Genomic DNA, 15,660 nt, shown 5'->3' with positions numbered 1-15,660 from the left:
CTGTCACCTTAACGTCATTCCCACTTGCAGAGTGCTCAGCAGTGATTTTGCTTGAGTGATTTTTGTCTGTGTAAGCAAACTCAAATGAATGCAACAATAAGAAGAACTCCCAGCAGAAACACGGCCATTGCACAAAAAAAAGCCTCCAGAAGCTCACACAGAGCCTTCTCATCACACACATAAAATAAAAAAGGGAAAAGATATATATATATATATAAGTACCACTGAGAATTAGAAGCAGGAATTTGCATTTCTTTCCATTTTACTCAAAGTTTTCATACTCAGGGTGAAGGAATTTTATGCAGTTGGCAGGGTGGCTGACCCTTATTTAAGGCAGAATGCCTTAAAGGCACAAAGAACACTTTTCCTGCTGCTAAATAAATACCAGAGTTTGTTGCTTGATGGATATTTTGCAGTAAAGTAATGATGGCTGATGATGCCATTAGCAGATAACACTGAGTGGGAGATCAGAGATTGACACATGCATAAGCCTCCGGAGTTCAACAATCATGTACGAAGTATGACTCGCCTTAAAGAGCTAATATTGTTTCTGAGGAACAGAGTATAGCTTTAACTTGTATAATCTCTTAAAGGCTGGTCAGATTACTGGAAGAGTGATTAATTGAGAAAAAACAGCCCTTTCCTCTACAGAGCACACGCATGGACTTTGGTACTTGGCTAACATCATGAGGATGCTCTAATCCGGGTAGTTTTCTCCAGGCATTACAGCTGTAGGATTAATATCCTGTTGTACTGGCATCCGTCTGACATTAGCTAAAATGGACTTTAATTGTGCAGAAGGCAGGCAAGAGGTAAAGTTGACAATTGTACCTCAAAAAGTCAGAGACAGTGAAGATGCAGCCTGCAGCTCTAAGAGTTTGGGCTTACCTCAGCCTGGCTGTAACATGAAAGCAGAGGGTTTTGTGCCCGACTGCAAGGTGCTTCCATTAAGTTAATCATGACAGGGCTTCCACGGGTCTTACAGACCAATAACTGGCTCTGCATAGAGTCTTCCTACTGCAGGTGCAGCTATAGATTCTTAAAGCACTCACAAGATGACAACAAAAGTGTTCCTAACTACTTATCAGATGACACTCCTGTCACTAGTCCACCATGTAACATTTTCACCAGACAGTAGAAAGCATTTGAGTCTTCCAGAATCATTATCCTAATAGCTGTGAACTGAACCCCTTTCTGCTTTATGTGACCAGCTATAAAGGGTCTCGAGTCTGCTTCTTGAAGGCATTCAAATCCCACTTGGGCACATTCCTGTGTAACCTGCTCAGGGTGTCTCTGCCTTGACAGGGGGGTTAGACTAGATGATATCCAGAGGTCTTTTTCACCCCTAATGATTCTGTATAGTACTTTTGAAGAGTGTGGTCACACTTACCTAAGCATCACTCTCCCTCTTGATACCCACTCCCCGCCTGGTCTTCATTTCCCAGCCTTAACAACATGCATATCACTGCCAGGTGGCACTTACTATCATGGTGACACACAAGTTTATAAAGCTCCTTAGAATTCAGTTTGAGGCCTGATTCCAGCTTCTCTTTACTTTGGGTAACCATCTGAAGCTGCACAAAGAGGATATGAAAATGACCATTTCAGAGAAGCACCGTTTTATACTCACATTGCAGGGTTTTAGGTGCCTTCACAAAGATGAGGTAGCAGCTCAGGTACTCTTTCTTTTGGTCAACCGAACACAGGTTTTCAATATCCTCAGAAGAAACTCTTCCTTCTTGCTTACAGTTATATTGCAGAAGACAATCAGACTTGTCATTTGGGGACCATGTAATTACTTTCTGTGTGGACTTCCCATACATGAGAATCAGCACAGGTTGCCCCAACAGGTGGGAGTCTGCAGAATTGAGAGCCTGTTCCAATGCAGAGGCCATATAATGACAGTGATGTCTCAGGGAAAGAGATGCTGCTAATTGCAGCAATTAAACAGTAATGATATAATTAATGCAAAAATTATGCATGGCTTAAATCCAAGCTATTGGAGTGCAAGAGGTATTCATCATGCCTAGATGAAAATCATTCCTGTTGAGACGATATCAAATCCGCTTTATGACTTGATCATGGATAATGGTTACAGGTAATTCAGGGAACAGTGACAGACTGTGTTCATCAGAAGAAGTAGCTGATGGCAACAGCAATGAAACACAAAAGGACTTTAAATTTGACTGGGCAAATTGAACACTGAAGGTAAAGCTATCTGAAAGTCTTGCTATAGCAAGACCAGTCAGATCCATGCCCTAGACCAACAGCAGGTATTACGCCCCATATAGACAGGGGCAAAGTCTGGCTTCAGTTCCCAATAAATTCAAATACACATTTTAGTATGTCCCCTTCCAAATGCATGACAAGAAACAGCACCAGAAAAGTCAACTGGTTCACTTTACTTTTCACAAAGCAACTTCACCAAAGCAACCTTTTTTTTAGGCTGAGGAAGTTGGGGTTGTTCAGCCTGGAGAAGAGGAGGCTGCGTGGAGACCTCATAGCAGCCTTCCAGTATCTGAAGGGGGCCTATAAGGATGCTGGGGAGGGACTCTTCATTAGGGACTGTAGTGATAGGACAAGGGGTAATGGGTTAAAACTTCAACAGGGGAAGTTTAGATTGGATATAAGGAGGAAGTTCATTACTGTAAGGGTGGTGAGGCACTGGAATGGGTTGCCCAGAGAGGTTGTGAATGCTCCATCCCTGGCAGTGTTCAAGGCCAGGTTGGCCGAAGTCTTGAGTGACATGGTTTAGTGTGAGGTGTGCCTGCGCATGGCAGGGGGGTTGGAACTGCATGATCTTAAGGTCCTTTCCAACCCTTGCTATTCTATGATTCTATGAAGAGCAGTTTTAAAGAACAGCATTAAGTCTGTATAGCTACATGTCGCAGCTCCAGTCTAGTGTATTCACAAATCCTTAATTTGAGAAATGAAGGCAATTAATTGAAAGTGAAGCTATGAACTTGAAAGAAATTTGTATAATATTGCTTAAACTTCAGAAATTGGGTATTCCCAGAGAGCTGTTAAGTAAGGGTGAAAGTCAATAACAGTCAGTCTGTTCTGTTTGCTCCATGTCTGCCCCACCTCTCAGCTCATTCTGCTTCTGAATTCTGAAAATCCACTTTGCCATATCTCAAAGAATCTCCCATCAGAACCGTTAGGTTGAAAATATAGCTGAGAAGGCCTCATAAATCACAAAGGGAAGGTTTGCTTTGCCATATTCAAAGCCAGTTGAGGCAGCCCCCAAATGTCAACAGTCACATCGATCAGGTGGCTGTGCCCAGTGACTCTTTCCCACAGTGTGAGGTGTCCCTGCCCATGGCAGGGGGTTGGAACTAGATGGTCTTAAGGTCCTTTCAAACCCTAACTATTCTATGGTTCTATGGTTAAACCAAAGACTATTGCTGTGATTGACATTTGATTGTGCAGCAATAGCGAACTGTGAAACGCTTAGGGCAGTTTGGCTGTGCTATAGCTTGAGAGTATTGTATCTTTGTTGTCCTACAGAAATGCTTTGGATTTGCAAAGCTGGACTGAAAACATGGCCAGCACCAAGCCTTTCCCACAAATGTGGCTTGAAATATTACTACATTAAGTGTTAGTTTACAGGAACTATATTATTTATGCTTCCATGTTGGGTAGCTTAATGTAGCGATAAATAAAACCAGAGTGTTTGCTGTGTATTACCATACATTTTAACTGATTGGTCTTCCTATGGACAAGGACATTGGTCTTGAGAAAAAGAGAAGGACTCTAAGCACTATCTAGGGCTGAAAACACACTGTTCATATTAGAAAGCAGCCTAGCTGCTAGCAGAGACTTTTCATGTGTATTTTGTTTGTACCATGGTCCACATGTAATCAATTTTAACCAACACCTCAGTGGGGAACCCAGAATCCTCTCTGGTTTCTCACCAAGTCACTGGGGTGAAGTCAGTAGGGAGTTCTGAAAATCAAAACGAACATGTGTATAGCTTTGTCCTCCAATAGCTTTAAACACTTCAGTTTATTTGCCTCCAGCTAAACATCGAAAGCCCTGAGGTCCAGTAAAGTGGACACAGTATTTGTGTTCATGCAAGCATACAATATATTGGCCATTTGGCTTTATGAAGGTACCTTGTTTGGTGTCTAAACAGGAGTAATATCTTTCCATTTAGACTGTGGAATCTACTGTTTAATAATAAATACACTCCTGACATTGTTAAATGATAGCCTGCTTCTAATAAACCCCCTGCTGATCCGTGTGGTGGTTAGAGTGGGTAATTCATCTTCCTGGGATGTTAAAACTTTAGCTGCGTTTATAGAGACAACATGAATCAGACACGATCAGCGTGTCCCCTGCTGGTCTGCTCATTGTCTGCCCATAACAAAATACTGGCTAGTTTCCTCTTTGTGTTGCAGATCTTATTATTAGTTGATTTCATTATTAATAGCTCCTAAGGCTTGGGATGCTCTTTCAAGGCACGTATGCAAGGGATCCAGATGGTCTACAGCAAAGGACCACTCAACATCCATGCTCGTACTTCTCTCGGGCTACTTGGTGTTGAGTTGTAATCCCTTTGTGTTACTGAGTGAAGAGCCTGCAGCCACACTCTTGGCTTCAGAAGAATGAACTGAGTGCTCCAATTTTTTCCTTGATTCGCTACCAGAAAGAAAGAAAAAGAGGGGGTAAACAATAAAATTGTATTACCTTCAAATCTGGCCTCAGTAGCTCCTGAGGATTTGGCTTTACGAAGTGGATCATAAAAGCCTTCCTTGCCACCATGCCCACTAACATCCCTTGGTCTCACACACTGAGAAGGGCTTTATTTGAGTAATTTAAATTAGCTGATAATATGCCAACAAGTAAGCTGCAGGATGCCCCAGACAGCCAAGTGCCCTAGAAAGAGCAGCCTCCAAGGAACAACTTCCAACTGCCTGAACAGACCTGGCTTCTCACTCCATCGGGCTTTCACCAGAGGTAAACGGGTTCCCACTGGAATTACTGAGGTTGGCATCAGCCTGCAGGAGCAGGCACGTCATGCCAGGAATACCCAGGCCATGAACAGCTCACCACTGATATCCTCCACAAGCTATCACTGTAAGCCTCTGGAGAGGAGCTCCCCAGGCCCCAGCACAGCCCTGCACACTGGAGCACGCAGGATTTAGAAACTCCTCATTGCTCCACATTAAAACAGATCAAGGCTGACCTTTTAAAACACAGACTGGATGGTGTGTAGTCCCTTTGCATCCATCCATCCATCCATCCATCCATCCATCCATCCATCCATCCATCCATCCACAGCTGCTGCTATTATCACGATGCAAGAAGTTGAAGTCAGGTTAAGGACATGCTCTTTCTCTTCCCCCAATCCAGTTCCTTCTTACAAAATCCGGATGAGGCACCATGAATTTTCTCCTTTGCCTTCCGGATGCTTGCGCTCTCTGGCACCTTTTGACAACTACCATCAATTATTGTGATACATGAATATGGGACCTTTCCTTTCCACAGCTGCATACAAGCAAACCAACAGAAGGTTTTCTTTCTGCCACAGAAGACAACAAGCTCAGCTATAAATGTCACTCTGTCCCTTAGCCCCTGGTCAGCCACGGTGTCTTTCCTGTTGTCTCAGGGACAAGCTGAATTGACATCTCCTGCTAGGAGTCCATCTGCTCCTGTCTGGGGGTAACACTCCTGCCAAGGGAAAACAGCAGTGCAGGACCCACAAAACATATCCAGGCTTGGCACAAGTGGAGCTGGCAGCCTTGTGCTGAGGGAAGAGAGGGGATGACTGCAGACAGGACTGCAAATGCACCTGTATCTCCAGTACCAAAGTAGTGTCCTAAACCCTGATACCTCTTAGATATCCTAAAAATTAGATGTTAGCACACACCAGGAAAAGCTAATAAAAAAGACCAAGAGAGATAGGGAGGAAGGGAAGAGGAAGAAAGAAGGGAGGGAAGAAGGAAAGAAAGAAAAGGTGATGGTTTTGTTGTGCTGTGCTTTTTTTCCCCTCTCACTGCTTTTCCCTTTAAAGCATACTGTTTTGTTGTTTTCTGTAGGTTGCCTGCCAAGGTACCTGAACAGACACCAGCTGAGGACTACATTGAAAGGGAAAAATCAGACAGAGGAAGGGAGAAGGAAAATACAAGACACTGAATCTATCCAACGAGAGAAGCAAGCTGCATGCATGACATTCCAGAGTCACCACTTACCAGCTGGCAGCCCAGGTGGAGCCTCACAAACCAGCTTGCTGCCTCCTGAAGGTAGCAGGAGCAGCCTGGCATTTTCTTTGCAAGGCAGGTCCCTCAAAGCAAATAAAGCTGTTTCACTTGTCCTAGTAATGTGCTTTGGGTTCCACCACCAGACCTCATGAGTTTCTTTAATATGATTGGGAAATACAGTACACCTGTCCTGAATTAGAGTAGATAGGCTTATCTCATTGCAGAGCCAACTCACAGATGGGTAGAGATCAGATCAGCTGTAAGAAATGCCTTTTATTCTGCAACTTGTTATTCACAGTAAGGTGAAAATGGCTTCAAAGGTGATCTCATACACTCTGAGGGATATCTTCTTTTATCTAATGTAGTTATACAAGCCAAATTAGGTTTTGCTTCAAACATCTCTCTGCAGAAGAAAATCAATTTCAAGAGAGGATGGCTGTGATCGTTCAAGCTGAGGATCCATTGCAAATATACAAAGTGTTTGGCAATGCAAAGCTGCAGAGACAGGACAAGCAATGCCCATTACCAATCTATGTGCTGTGTCCAGATCAAGGTTTCACTTACAAAGCACTGAATAACCCATTGCCACTCGAACAACTCGGTTCTGTTAATGGAAGTGAAAACATGCTGTGAGTAGATAAGCAGATTCCTTTTAGCCCTTACAGCATTCCAGGGCAGACAGTCACTGGATCAGTTACCAGTCACAGTAAGAAACCTGAGTGTGTTGACCTGAGTGCTGACCTGAGGTCCACAGAGGCTCTTTGCACCCTTGGAACAGGCATTTTCATGGTCAGATGATTTGTACCGTCCTTGGTTAGTCCCTGGTCTCACCTGAGCCACTGCATCAGCATCAGTGTCGTACCTCCGTAGCTTATTGTGTGTCTTGTGAACCCACTGGCAGTGCTCTTCACCAGCTCATGTGTCAGACTGTACTTCCCACCACTGCCAGACCTCCAGGAAAGCTTCCTTTCACTTTAGCTTGTCCACAACCCTCCCCAGATCAACTCCCCAAGGATTAGTAAGGAGGTGAAAGTAGCCTCAGGATGAGGATTAGAAGCACTCCCTCCCAGCGCTGCATGTTCTTTTGGTTCTTGTGAAATGATCATTGCTGTGTGTTCTTCTTGTCAGTGGCCTGGGGCAGATAAGTCCAGTAAAACTCAAATAGTGCTGGCATAGCCCAAGAGGATCAGAGCTAATGTCAGTAATACCTTTGGATCAGGTTGTGACTGCATATACACACTGAGTCTGACTGCATTAAGAGAAAACAATCATCTCTGCTAGAGAAAAGAGGCTGGATATCTATGGGGTGATCCAGAAACTGTGCTCAGGATCAGAATTCATGAGAACTGCTCAAAGTGCTTTTAACACTGTTCCATCTAAAACATTACAAATGCAAGAACAGCGTTACAGTACCAGGATGCTGACCTCCATTAAAATAGGCTCAGGCAGCTTCTCCAACGCTGGGCAAAGGAGGCATGGTACTGTATCTGACTGCTGCAAAGACACAAACGTGAAGACAGGGTAGGAGAGTTGGGCTTGCTCATTCTGGAGAAGGCTTCAGAGAGACCTTGTAGCAGCCTCCCAGTGCCTGAAGGGGGCCTAGAGGAAACCTGGAGAAGACTGCTTACTAGGGCATTAAGTGACAGGACAAAGGAGAATGGCTTTAACCTGACAGAGGGGAGGTTTAGATTAGACATTAGGAATAAATTCTTTACATGGGTGAGGGTGCTGAGGCCCTGGCACAGGGTGCCCAGAGAAGTTGTGGCTGCCCCATCCCTGGCAGTGTTCAAGGCCAGGTTGGACAGGGCTTGGAGCAACCTGGTCTAGCGGAAGGCATCCCTAGCCATGGCAGGGGATTGGAACTGAATGAGCTTTAAGGCCCCTTCCAACACAAACCATTATATGATCCTCTGCACAACAGACATATGGATCATTGTGTATCTTCATGGTCACAGTTAGCTGGGACCAGGCAGTGCATGTTTAATACCTGATAAAAGCAGGGCTGCTCTGAAGGACCAGAGGAGCCCTGCAGAGGCATGTGTGTGCTGGTGTGCTCCCATACAAACCTGACCTTTATTTCCTGTAACTCTGCTCAAACGATAACCATCAGTGGTGGTGGTAGCGGATGCCTGAGTTGTGATAGTTGCATCAGACTCAAAGTGGATTTGGGCAGACAGATAACAAGAAAATAGCCAAGGGCTAATGACAGCAACACGCACCCTGCAATAACCAAGGGCTAATGACAGCAACACGCACCCTGCAATAACCATAGTCCCAGTCAAGGTCCAACTCGAGCCAAGTTTAGAGAAAACCCTAATTGCTGTAGTTTATATGCAAACATGACTACAAGTCAATTATCTTACTCCATAAACAGTGGACAGCCCACAGCCCATCAAGCATTCCTGCACAGCAGTGGGCTGCACACGAGGATCTCTCCTTGAGTAGGGACACCTCTCCAGTTTACTCCTTGAGGCCGAGAGATTCCTTGCTGTAACAGATCCTTGGTGAGTGATTATCAGCATGATAAACTTTGAAATCTTAGCTAAGTGACATAAAGGATTGATTGTGCATGTATAATTCTTTAGGCATAAACTGTTGACAAAATCTTAGACTAAGTCTGGATCTAACCACACAAAGACTCCTTTCTTAGAAGGAGTTTAGAACACAAGGGGGTCCTTTCTGAACCTCACGACTCAACGGGAGGATCTCCTTGACAGTTTTGCCTCACTGTGTCCTTTATGCAGTACATACTCAAGAGGACCTTACCATCAAATCTTGCTAAATCACTGTTGCGTTTACTAACAGACTTTGTTAAATCACTCTTTTATATCAATAAACATATTGCTACCTCTGTCTTCTGAATGAAGTGTGTCATTCCACCTGGGACAGCATTCTCTTTTCAGTAAGTAAACTGAGGATCAGGTGGACTTTGCTCTGGTGCTTTGGTACAAACCTGACCCCGTGGTGTAGCTCTGAGTCACTGGGGCTAAAAGTGCAGCCCACGGCCAGGTCATTCTGCAGAGGGTCCTGCCACAGCGTTAAGGTGCTTTGTGTGCTCCCAGTGTCCTGGCAAAGGACTCCCTACTGTAGCATTGACAACTATTACCCTACAGTGAAAGCAGCCCTCTCCCTTACATAGGGTAAAACTAAGGAATTTTAAAACTAGTATGATTTGTATCGCCTTGACCTTTAGATGGGAGTTTGCTTCTTCCCACTTCTCTCATTTTGAGTGGTGACAACAGGTTAGCCAGGATACTTCTGTCTGCAATCAGCTCACAGCCCAAGGTAAGAAAGCTTGGGTCAGAGAGGCTGCAGGAAAAAGTATCTTTACAATCAGTAAATCTGTTTATACTTCAGATCTCTTTTTCACCCTTCTCTTAAAAACACCCTAAACACATTCCTACTGATGCACAGACTCCAAAGCCTTCCAACCTGGGAACAGTCCTGATTTTGCAATGTCATTCATTACATGTATCTGGTTGCATACAAGCTTTCAATGCTCCTTTGCCTCTTTTTCCTCCATAGTTTGTTGGGTTTACAATTGAATTTAACCCTGTATAGTAGCAGCGTCCTGTCTGGACACTTTTTCATGTAAATCACACACAAAATGAGAGACATCACTCGTGACAGACACTCGATAGATTACTTGACCAGCACTTAGGCAAGACCCAGCCTTGAAACTCAGTCATATTTTCTTTTGTACATTACAAGCAAGCAGCTTGGATTCCCTCTCTGCCCAGGTAATACCAGAGAAAACAAAACAGCCCCCTACATCACAACAGCAGCATTCTTACCTGCAAATGTATATGTTGCTTTTCGCCAGCTCTAAGCTAAAATGCAGCTCAACTCAAACTTAATTAGACTCAGTTGGAGAAGTAGTAGCTTGTAACAGGTTTTTATTCTTACAGGGTTCTGAAGGCACTTCCAGTGAGTAACAGAACAGTGGACATACGGAAAACATCCATAAATCTGAGATAATTCCACTGGATTTCAGCCCTTATGTCTCAATGTAAGATGGACATCCATACAAGGCTTTCCTTAAACTCTTCAGCCACCTAAAGCAGCTGCGTCATATTAAAACTGGAGCTGGACTGATCATTCAGAATGAATTTAGCCAGAACATAAATGAGCTACAGTTTCTTCTGCTGTTTATGTGTAACCTGCTTGATTTTGCTTCCTTTACCACTTCTACGAACAATTCTAGCCCATAGCTTTTCACTAAAGCTTGTAAGATTTGATATTTCAGCAGCACAGGTCTTACTGCACAGTTGTGATCAGCATCCAAGCCATGAAGAATACCAGCCTGTTACACTATGGACCCTAGTTGGCTTAGGCAGCTAAGCCCCTACCCGCTCCCTGCCAAACAGGAAGGAGGAAAGAATCAGAAGGGCAAAAGTAAGGAAAACATAAAGACAGTTTAATAAATGAAGGAAAAGGAAAGAAAAAAAAAAATAAACCCCAGCCTAGCCTACTGTCTGGGGCATTAGACTGAGAGATGGAGAAGGCCTTGACATAGTGCAAGCAAAGCAGTAACTAAGACATTGTGTATTATCAAGACTGTTTTGGTCACCACTCTAAAACACAGCACTGTACAGGATGCTATGAGGAAAATTAACTTGATCTGGACCAGGTCCTGCACAGACAGATAAGGGTCCATGGAGCTGACTCCAGAGACTGCCAGCCCATTGCCAGCCCAGTACTGCTGGCATTGCACACACCAAAAACTAATTCTTGGCTTTCCCTCTGTTCAAAACATTCAGTCTTCACTAAAAGTCTGGGAATCTGAGGCAGGGAAATGGAGCAAGCTATCCCAAGTTATTCCTTGAAATAGAAGAAGGGGTTAACACTCAGGGCTGGTGTTTGTCTTGAACCATAGTCCCCCCAGCCCCATTTTCCTCTTGCATCAATGGACAATCAAAGACCTTTGAATTCAGTTTCTACCTCTTTACTACAAAATTACTATGTTGGAATGTTGTAAACTGAGGTTCCAGTCACTGATGCTTTGTGTTGCTGTCTTATACTACTGTGCTCTTACAGGAAGATGAGCGTAAAATACCTGGAAATCACATAAGCAGCAAGGTAGACTTCCCCAGCCCAACTAGAACCAGATAGATTTGTTTCAAACAGAGCATGGATCTCCTCTGGGAGGGAAGGAGAAGGCTAAGGTGCATTTTGGTTTTGGGGGTTTCTTTTGCATAGCCTTGGTTGGCTTTTTAAAAGTTCTAGCCCTGAGTTTCCTGTTCTGAACCTAATTTTCCCAAGGCACAAGAAGTGACTTATCTGGAATTCATAAAGGATGTCACAAAGCTCAACAGCCAGGATTAGAACCATATTTTCTACTATCTTTTTCCTTCAAGTCAGTGCAAAATGTTACCAAAAAGCATTACTACCAAATGACACTAGGGCTTAAGAGGTATAGGCACAGGAGCCCATCTAGATACACCTGTCAATGTCATGTATATCTGCACGGCATGAAAATAGATGTCTAGGCAAATAACAGATCCAAAGCAAAAAAGGTTCATATGTCTCCAGTGTATTTTAGTGTGTGAAATAAAAGTATGAGTTGGCTTTCAGCAGCAGTTAACCTTCCCCCTGCCGTGATGCAAGGTCTCTTTGCAGGGATGATAAGCAGATCTCCTAAATGCCATATTGGGGCTAACTCTGGAGACTGCAGGTCCATTGCCTGCTTATATAAAGCTTCCCAGGAGTCAGGCTGATACCTTCAAGCTTCTCCAAAAACACGGCTGATCCATAGGGTTAATCTCTTTTCTTGGACCATGAAATAAGCTGCAGTCTAAGGGTTACAGCTGATGCGTGAGACACAATCACCAGCTTGCCGAGCAGCCACTGCTTCCCAGGTGATGGCTTTTGTGCCTGCAAGAGGTTTAGCTGAATGATGCTGCTTTCTTGTAGGAGACACCATGCCTGATGTCACCTTCCCCACTGCCTGCCTTCCACCGCCCCAGACAAGTTTGCAGTGATCACCTTTAGCCCGTGTTTTTTGAATAGGAAGAGTTTGGTATAGCATTCGGGTTTCCCAAAAGAGAGCTGAAAAGCTGGCCAAACAACTTCTTCCTGAAACACATCCCTGCAGGTCCCCCACACACACTGAGGTAGCTGTTTCTGCTAAGGCAAGGAAGAGCAGTCCCTGTTTAGAGAGCTTTGGCTGTCAGCAGAACTGCTATTGTCAGCTTTGGTGGAAAATAATAAAGCTAGGAAGGTGTGAGGTGCTGCTCAGGGTGTACCTGCTGGGTGCTGGACTTCGAAACTGATGCCAAGTTGTTCAGCTCTTTGAATTTTCAAAGTGCCAGCAACTGGGCACAGTACAGGTGTGAACATGTTAAGTTTCAGGCTCCTGGGAGCTGATTTCCCTTGTGAGCACCAGACAAGGAATTACTACCACTCGCCTGTCATCACCAGTGTGAAAAGTAGGTGTGATATTTCCCTGGTTCCATTAAATAGAAGGAACCCAAGGTCACTACCCTTTCTTTGTGAAATGGGTCCATTCCATTTTAAGTGCTTCCCTTTGTTTCCTGTGCAGAGAGGTGACATGAAAACAATGCCATCTCCTGCCATGAAATGACAGCTTGCTCCAGCCCTTTCATAACCAAAGTCCTTGAGTTTGCATCTAGGGAGCTTGATGAGGTTAGTAATCAATGCAGCACTTATACCCTTCAACCTTTTGTACATAAAGAGTTATACTGGTTCTGCCTCTAAAGCTGGAGATTTACATATACGGCTTTCTCCCAGCACTGAGGGAGGAGAAACTGAGGCAGTGAAATCCTGAAAGCCAGCAATTTATTCAAGAAGGGATGCTGAGAGCACTCAAAGGCTCAAAGCTTATGGTATTTTACCTGTAGCTTGCAGCACATGAGACAGAGGGTAGGATTTTCATTAAACCCCAGCATTTTTAGAAACACAAACTGTATTTTCTGTCAAGTCACACTGACAGCCCTGTCCAAGTTCTTTTCGAGAGTTGGTACTACACAAGAACTGAGTGCACATCTCTTGGTGACTCACTACCTGTTACTTGTTGCTGTAGTGGGAGCTGCTCTGAAAGAGGCTGGAAAGGAACTTCTAGTCCTAGGGCCATTATCAAGACCCCTTCTGAGGTCTGCTTAGTCTCCTTTGGCAGTCACCTCACTGCCATATAGTGATAGCAATGGATATGAGCCCTGGTTAATGACATATCTCCAAAAGCTGAAGAAACAATTTCTGCCATGTCTGCCTATGCTAAATGCCTGGGAGAGGGGTACTTTGTGACCCAGGGTTCCCTGCTCACAAGTGTGACTGGAGGAATTCCAAACCTTTCCTTCAGTACTTGGGCTACAAGATACCTGGGAAGAAATACCAGGTAACCTTCCTTTTCCTTCTAAAAGCAGTCTCTGGTTTTCATTACCTCCTCTGTTCGTTTGGTAGCAGCACTTCTTGGGAGTCCTCTCTTATGTAGTTGGGAAATTGGGAAACAGAAATATGACACAATTACCTTCAATTCCCAAAACTATAACCTTTATGGAAGAAAAGTAAAAATTTGACTTAGTCCAGATCTGAAACAGTGAGAGGCACATAATGAGATTACGGGGAGTTTTCAGTGATCAAGGCTCACCCGTGACCTTCAGAGAGGAGAAATAATGAAGTTACTGCCTTTCCTTCCAGCTTCACAGCAGTTTATATCCTTTAATCTCACACACTGAATCCTCTGTTTGCTTGGGCTTTGGAGATGCAACGATCCCCATGTGCAGTTAGCACTGAGCAGAATTCCCCTACTACTTGCTGGTTTGATCCTGGCCACAGCCATAAATGACTGCCCTGCCTCTGTATACACAAGATGTACGTGGATCAGATACAGATTCAAAGGTGCAACACATCTCCACCCATGCTGCCTGCAGAAGACAAACTCATCCACAGCAATGAAAAGTGCAAAGATAAATCAGTGTTTGCTGCTTGATCCCAGGTGACGTTTCTTAGCATCCCTTGGCACATCCCTCTTTGTGCACCTGCCTCACCCCCCAAAAGCCATTGAGATGCTTGTTTTGCTAAGTCCAAGCCTTCTTTTGGTCTCCAAGACCCTTCTACCTGTGTTTCCAGTGAGATTAATTCAGTATTGTGCACACCTAAGTTCTGTAGTGCCCATCGCAGGAGCTTCGGTATCGCCCTAAAACATTCCAAGGGTTTTTTTTGCCATGCCTTCTCTTTGAAGGTATGGCCCCCAACAGGCCAATACTGGCTGCATGTCTTGCAGGCAACGTGCGTTGTTCAACCTGGAGCACCACGTCCTTATTTTTATTTGAACGATCCTTCTCTTGTCCCATAGTACACAAGAACCCCCAGTGGTTTTGCATCTGAGCTCCACCTGGTGCATCTTGACTGCATGTAGCAACGCCTCAGTGCCCATCCCCACTGTGTAAGTCCTCCAGTAGGTCAAGACATCACCATGTCCCAGCGCTGACTCATGGCTGTGCTCTCACAAGGGTTGATGACAAGCTCTTTGGTACTCTCATTCGTGTCCCCAATCGTCTCAGTGTCCAGACAGAAGCGTGAAGCTATGTGTTCAATGTGTGACCCAACTTTACCCCATCGCTGAGGAGGGAAACACACACAAGAGGAGAAACAGGAGTGAGCAAGCTTCCTCCTCATTATGCTTTTACTATGCTGCTCCTGCATCAAGGGGAGAGTTGTCACTAAGCTTTTGTGGCCTGATGCTGGGAAGTACAGGGTCCCCAGTCCCACATGGAGCAGAGCACACACTGAGCATTTCTCCCATCAGAAGCACACTCATTTAAGCTCAGCCTTTGCTTGGCTTCAGGAAGATAACGTATTACTAACAGCTTTTTTCCCCAGGTCGTTGGTTCAAATGCCAGCTCAATGATTAATTGCAGAGAAACCTTAGCATCTGCTGGCTGACTGGCAGCCTGTCTGAACTAAATTGCCAGTTTTGGTTTGACTTTTGCAGATAAGTATCCAGATCACCACCCACACTAATAGACATCCTTATCCACACACTCATTTAAGAGGCAAAGGGCTGAACAGGCCAGACTCTGTACTCCCAGATCGACTGTGCCTCCCATTTGATGTGTGGTAATACTATACTGCAAGAAAGGGAACTTCAAAGAAAAGGGGAGGATGAACGAAATGGCTTACCTGCTTGTTGTCACCTTCTTTGCAAGGTGACATCAGCACTTGGGAGCCAGGGAAGAGGGTGTACACCGACAAGCACAGCTGTTGCTGGCGGACATGGTGGTTGTATGTGTACATCCATTCCTGCAAAGAGAAAGGAAAGAAGGTGAGAGATCAAGGTTCACTCTTAGTATTCTTTCTACCTAAAAGCAAACACTTTGGCTTCTTGGATGCTGTCCCATCTGAAACCAAGCGCAGACCTCACCAACCTCAAGAGGCACCTGGGCTGGTCACTAGGATGTTTCAAGCCTCCCCAAAACTGTCACTGGGGGACTGCACG

General features: G+C 44.6%; 1 protein-coding gene across 1 annotated transcript in view; it reads right to left on the bottom strand.

Moving 5' to 3' along the window:
* Positions 1-14,364: 14,364 nt before the first annotated feature.
* Positions 14,365-15,660, bottom strand: part of GALNT14 (polypeptide N-acetylgalactosaminyltransferase 14) — a 92,314-nt gene continuing 91,018 nt past the window's right edge. Inside the window, exons 14-15 of the mRNA XM_057400051.1 lie at positions 15,345-15,464; positions 14,365-14,783 (exon numbers count right to left, since the gene is read on the bottom strand). Coding sequence (XP_057256034.1) covers positions 14,625-14,783; positions 15,345-15,464 — 279 coding nt within the window. The 3' untranslated portion in view covers positions 14,365-14,624. The remainder of the gene's footprint in view (positions 14,784-15,344; positions 15,465-15,660) is intronic.

Source organism: Pezoporus wallicus, unplaced genomic scaffold (genome assembly GCF_028554395.1).
Source record: "Pezoporus wallicus isolate ANWC-B61680 ecotype Strahan unplaced genomic scaffold, APGP_CSIRO_Pwel_v1 contig_7339, whole genome shotgun sequence".
Lineage (NCBI taxonomy): Eukaryota > Metazoa > Chordata > Aves > Psittaciformes > Psittacidae > Pezoporus > Pezoporus wallicus.
This window is presented reverse-complemented; position numbering and strand designations above follow the sequence as displayed.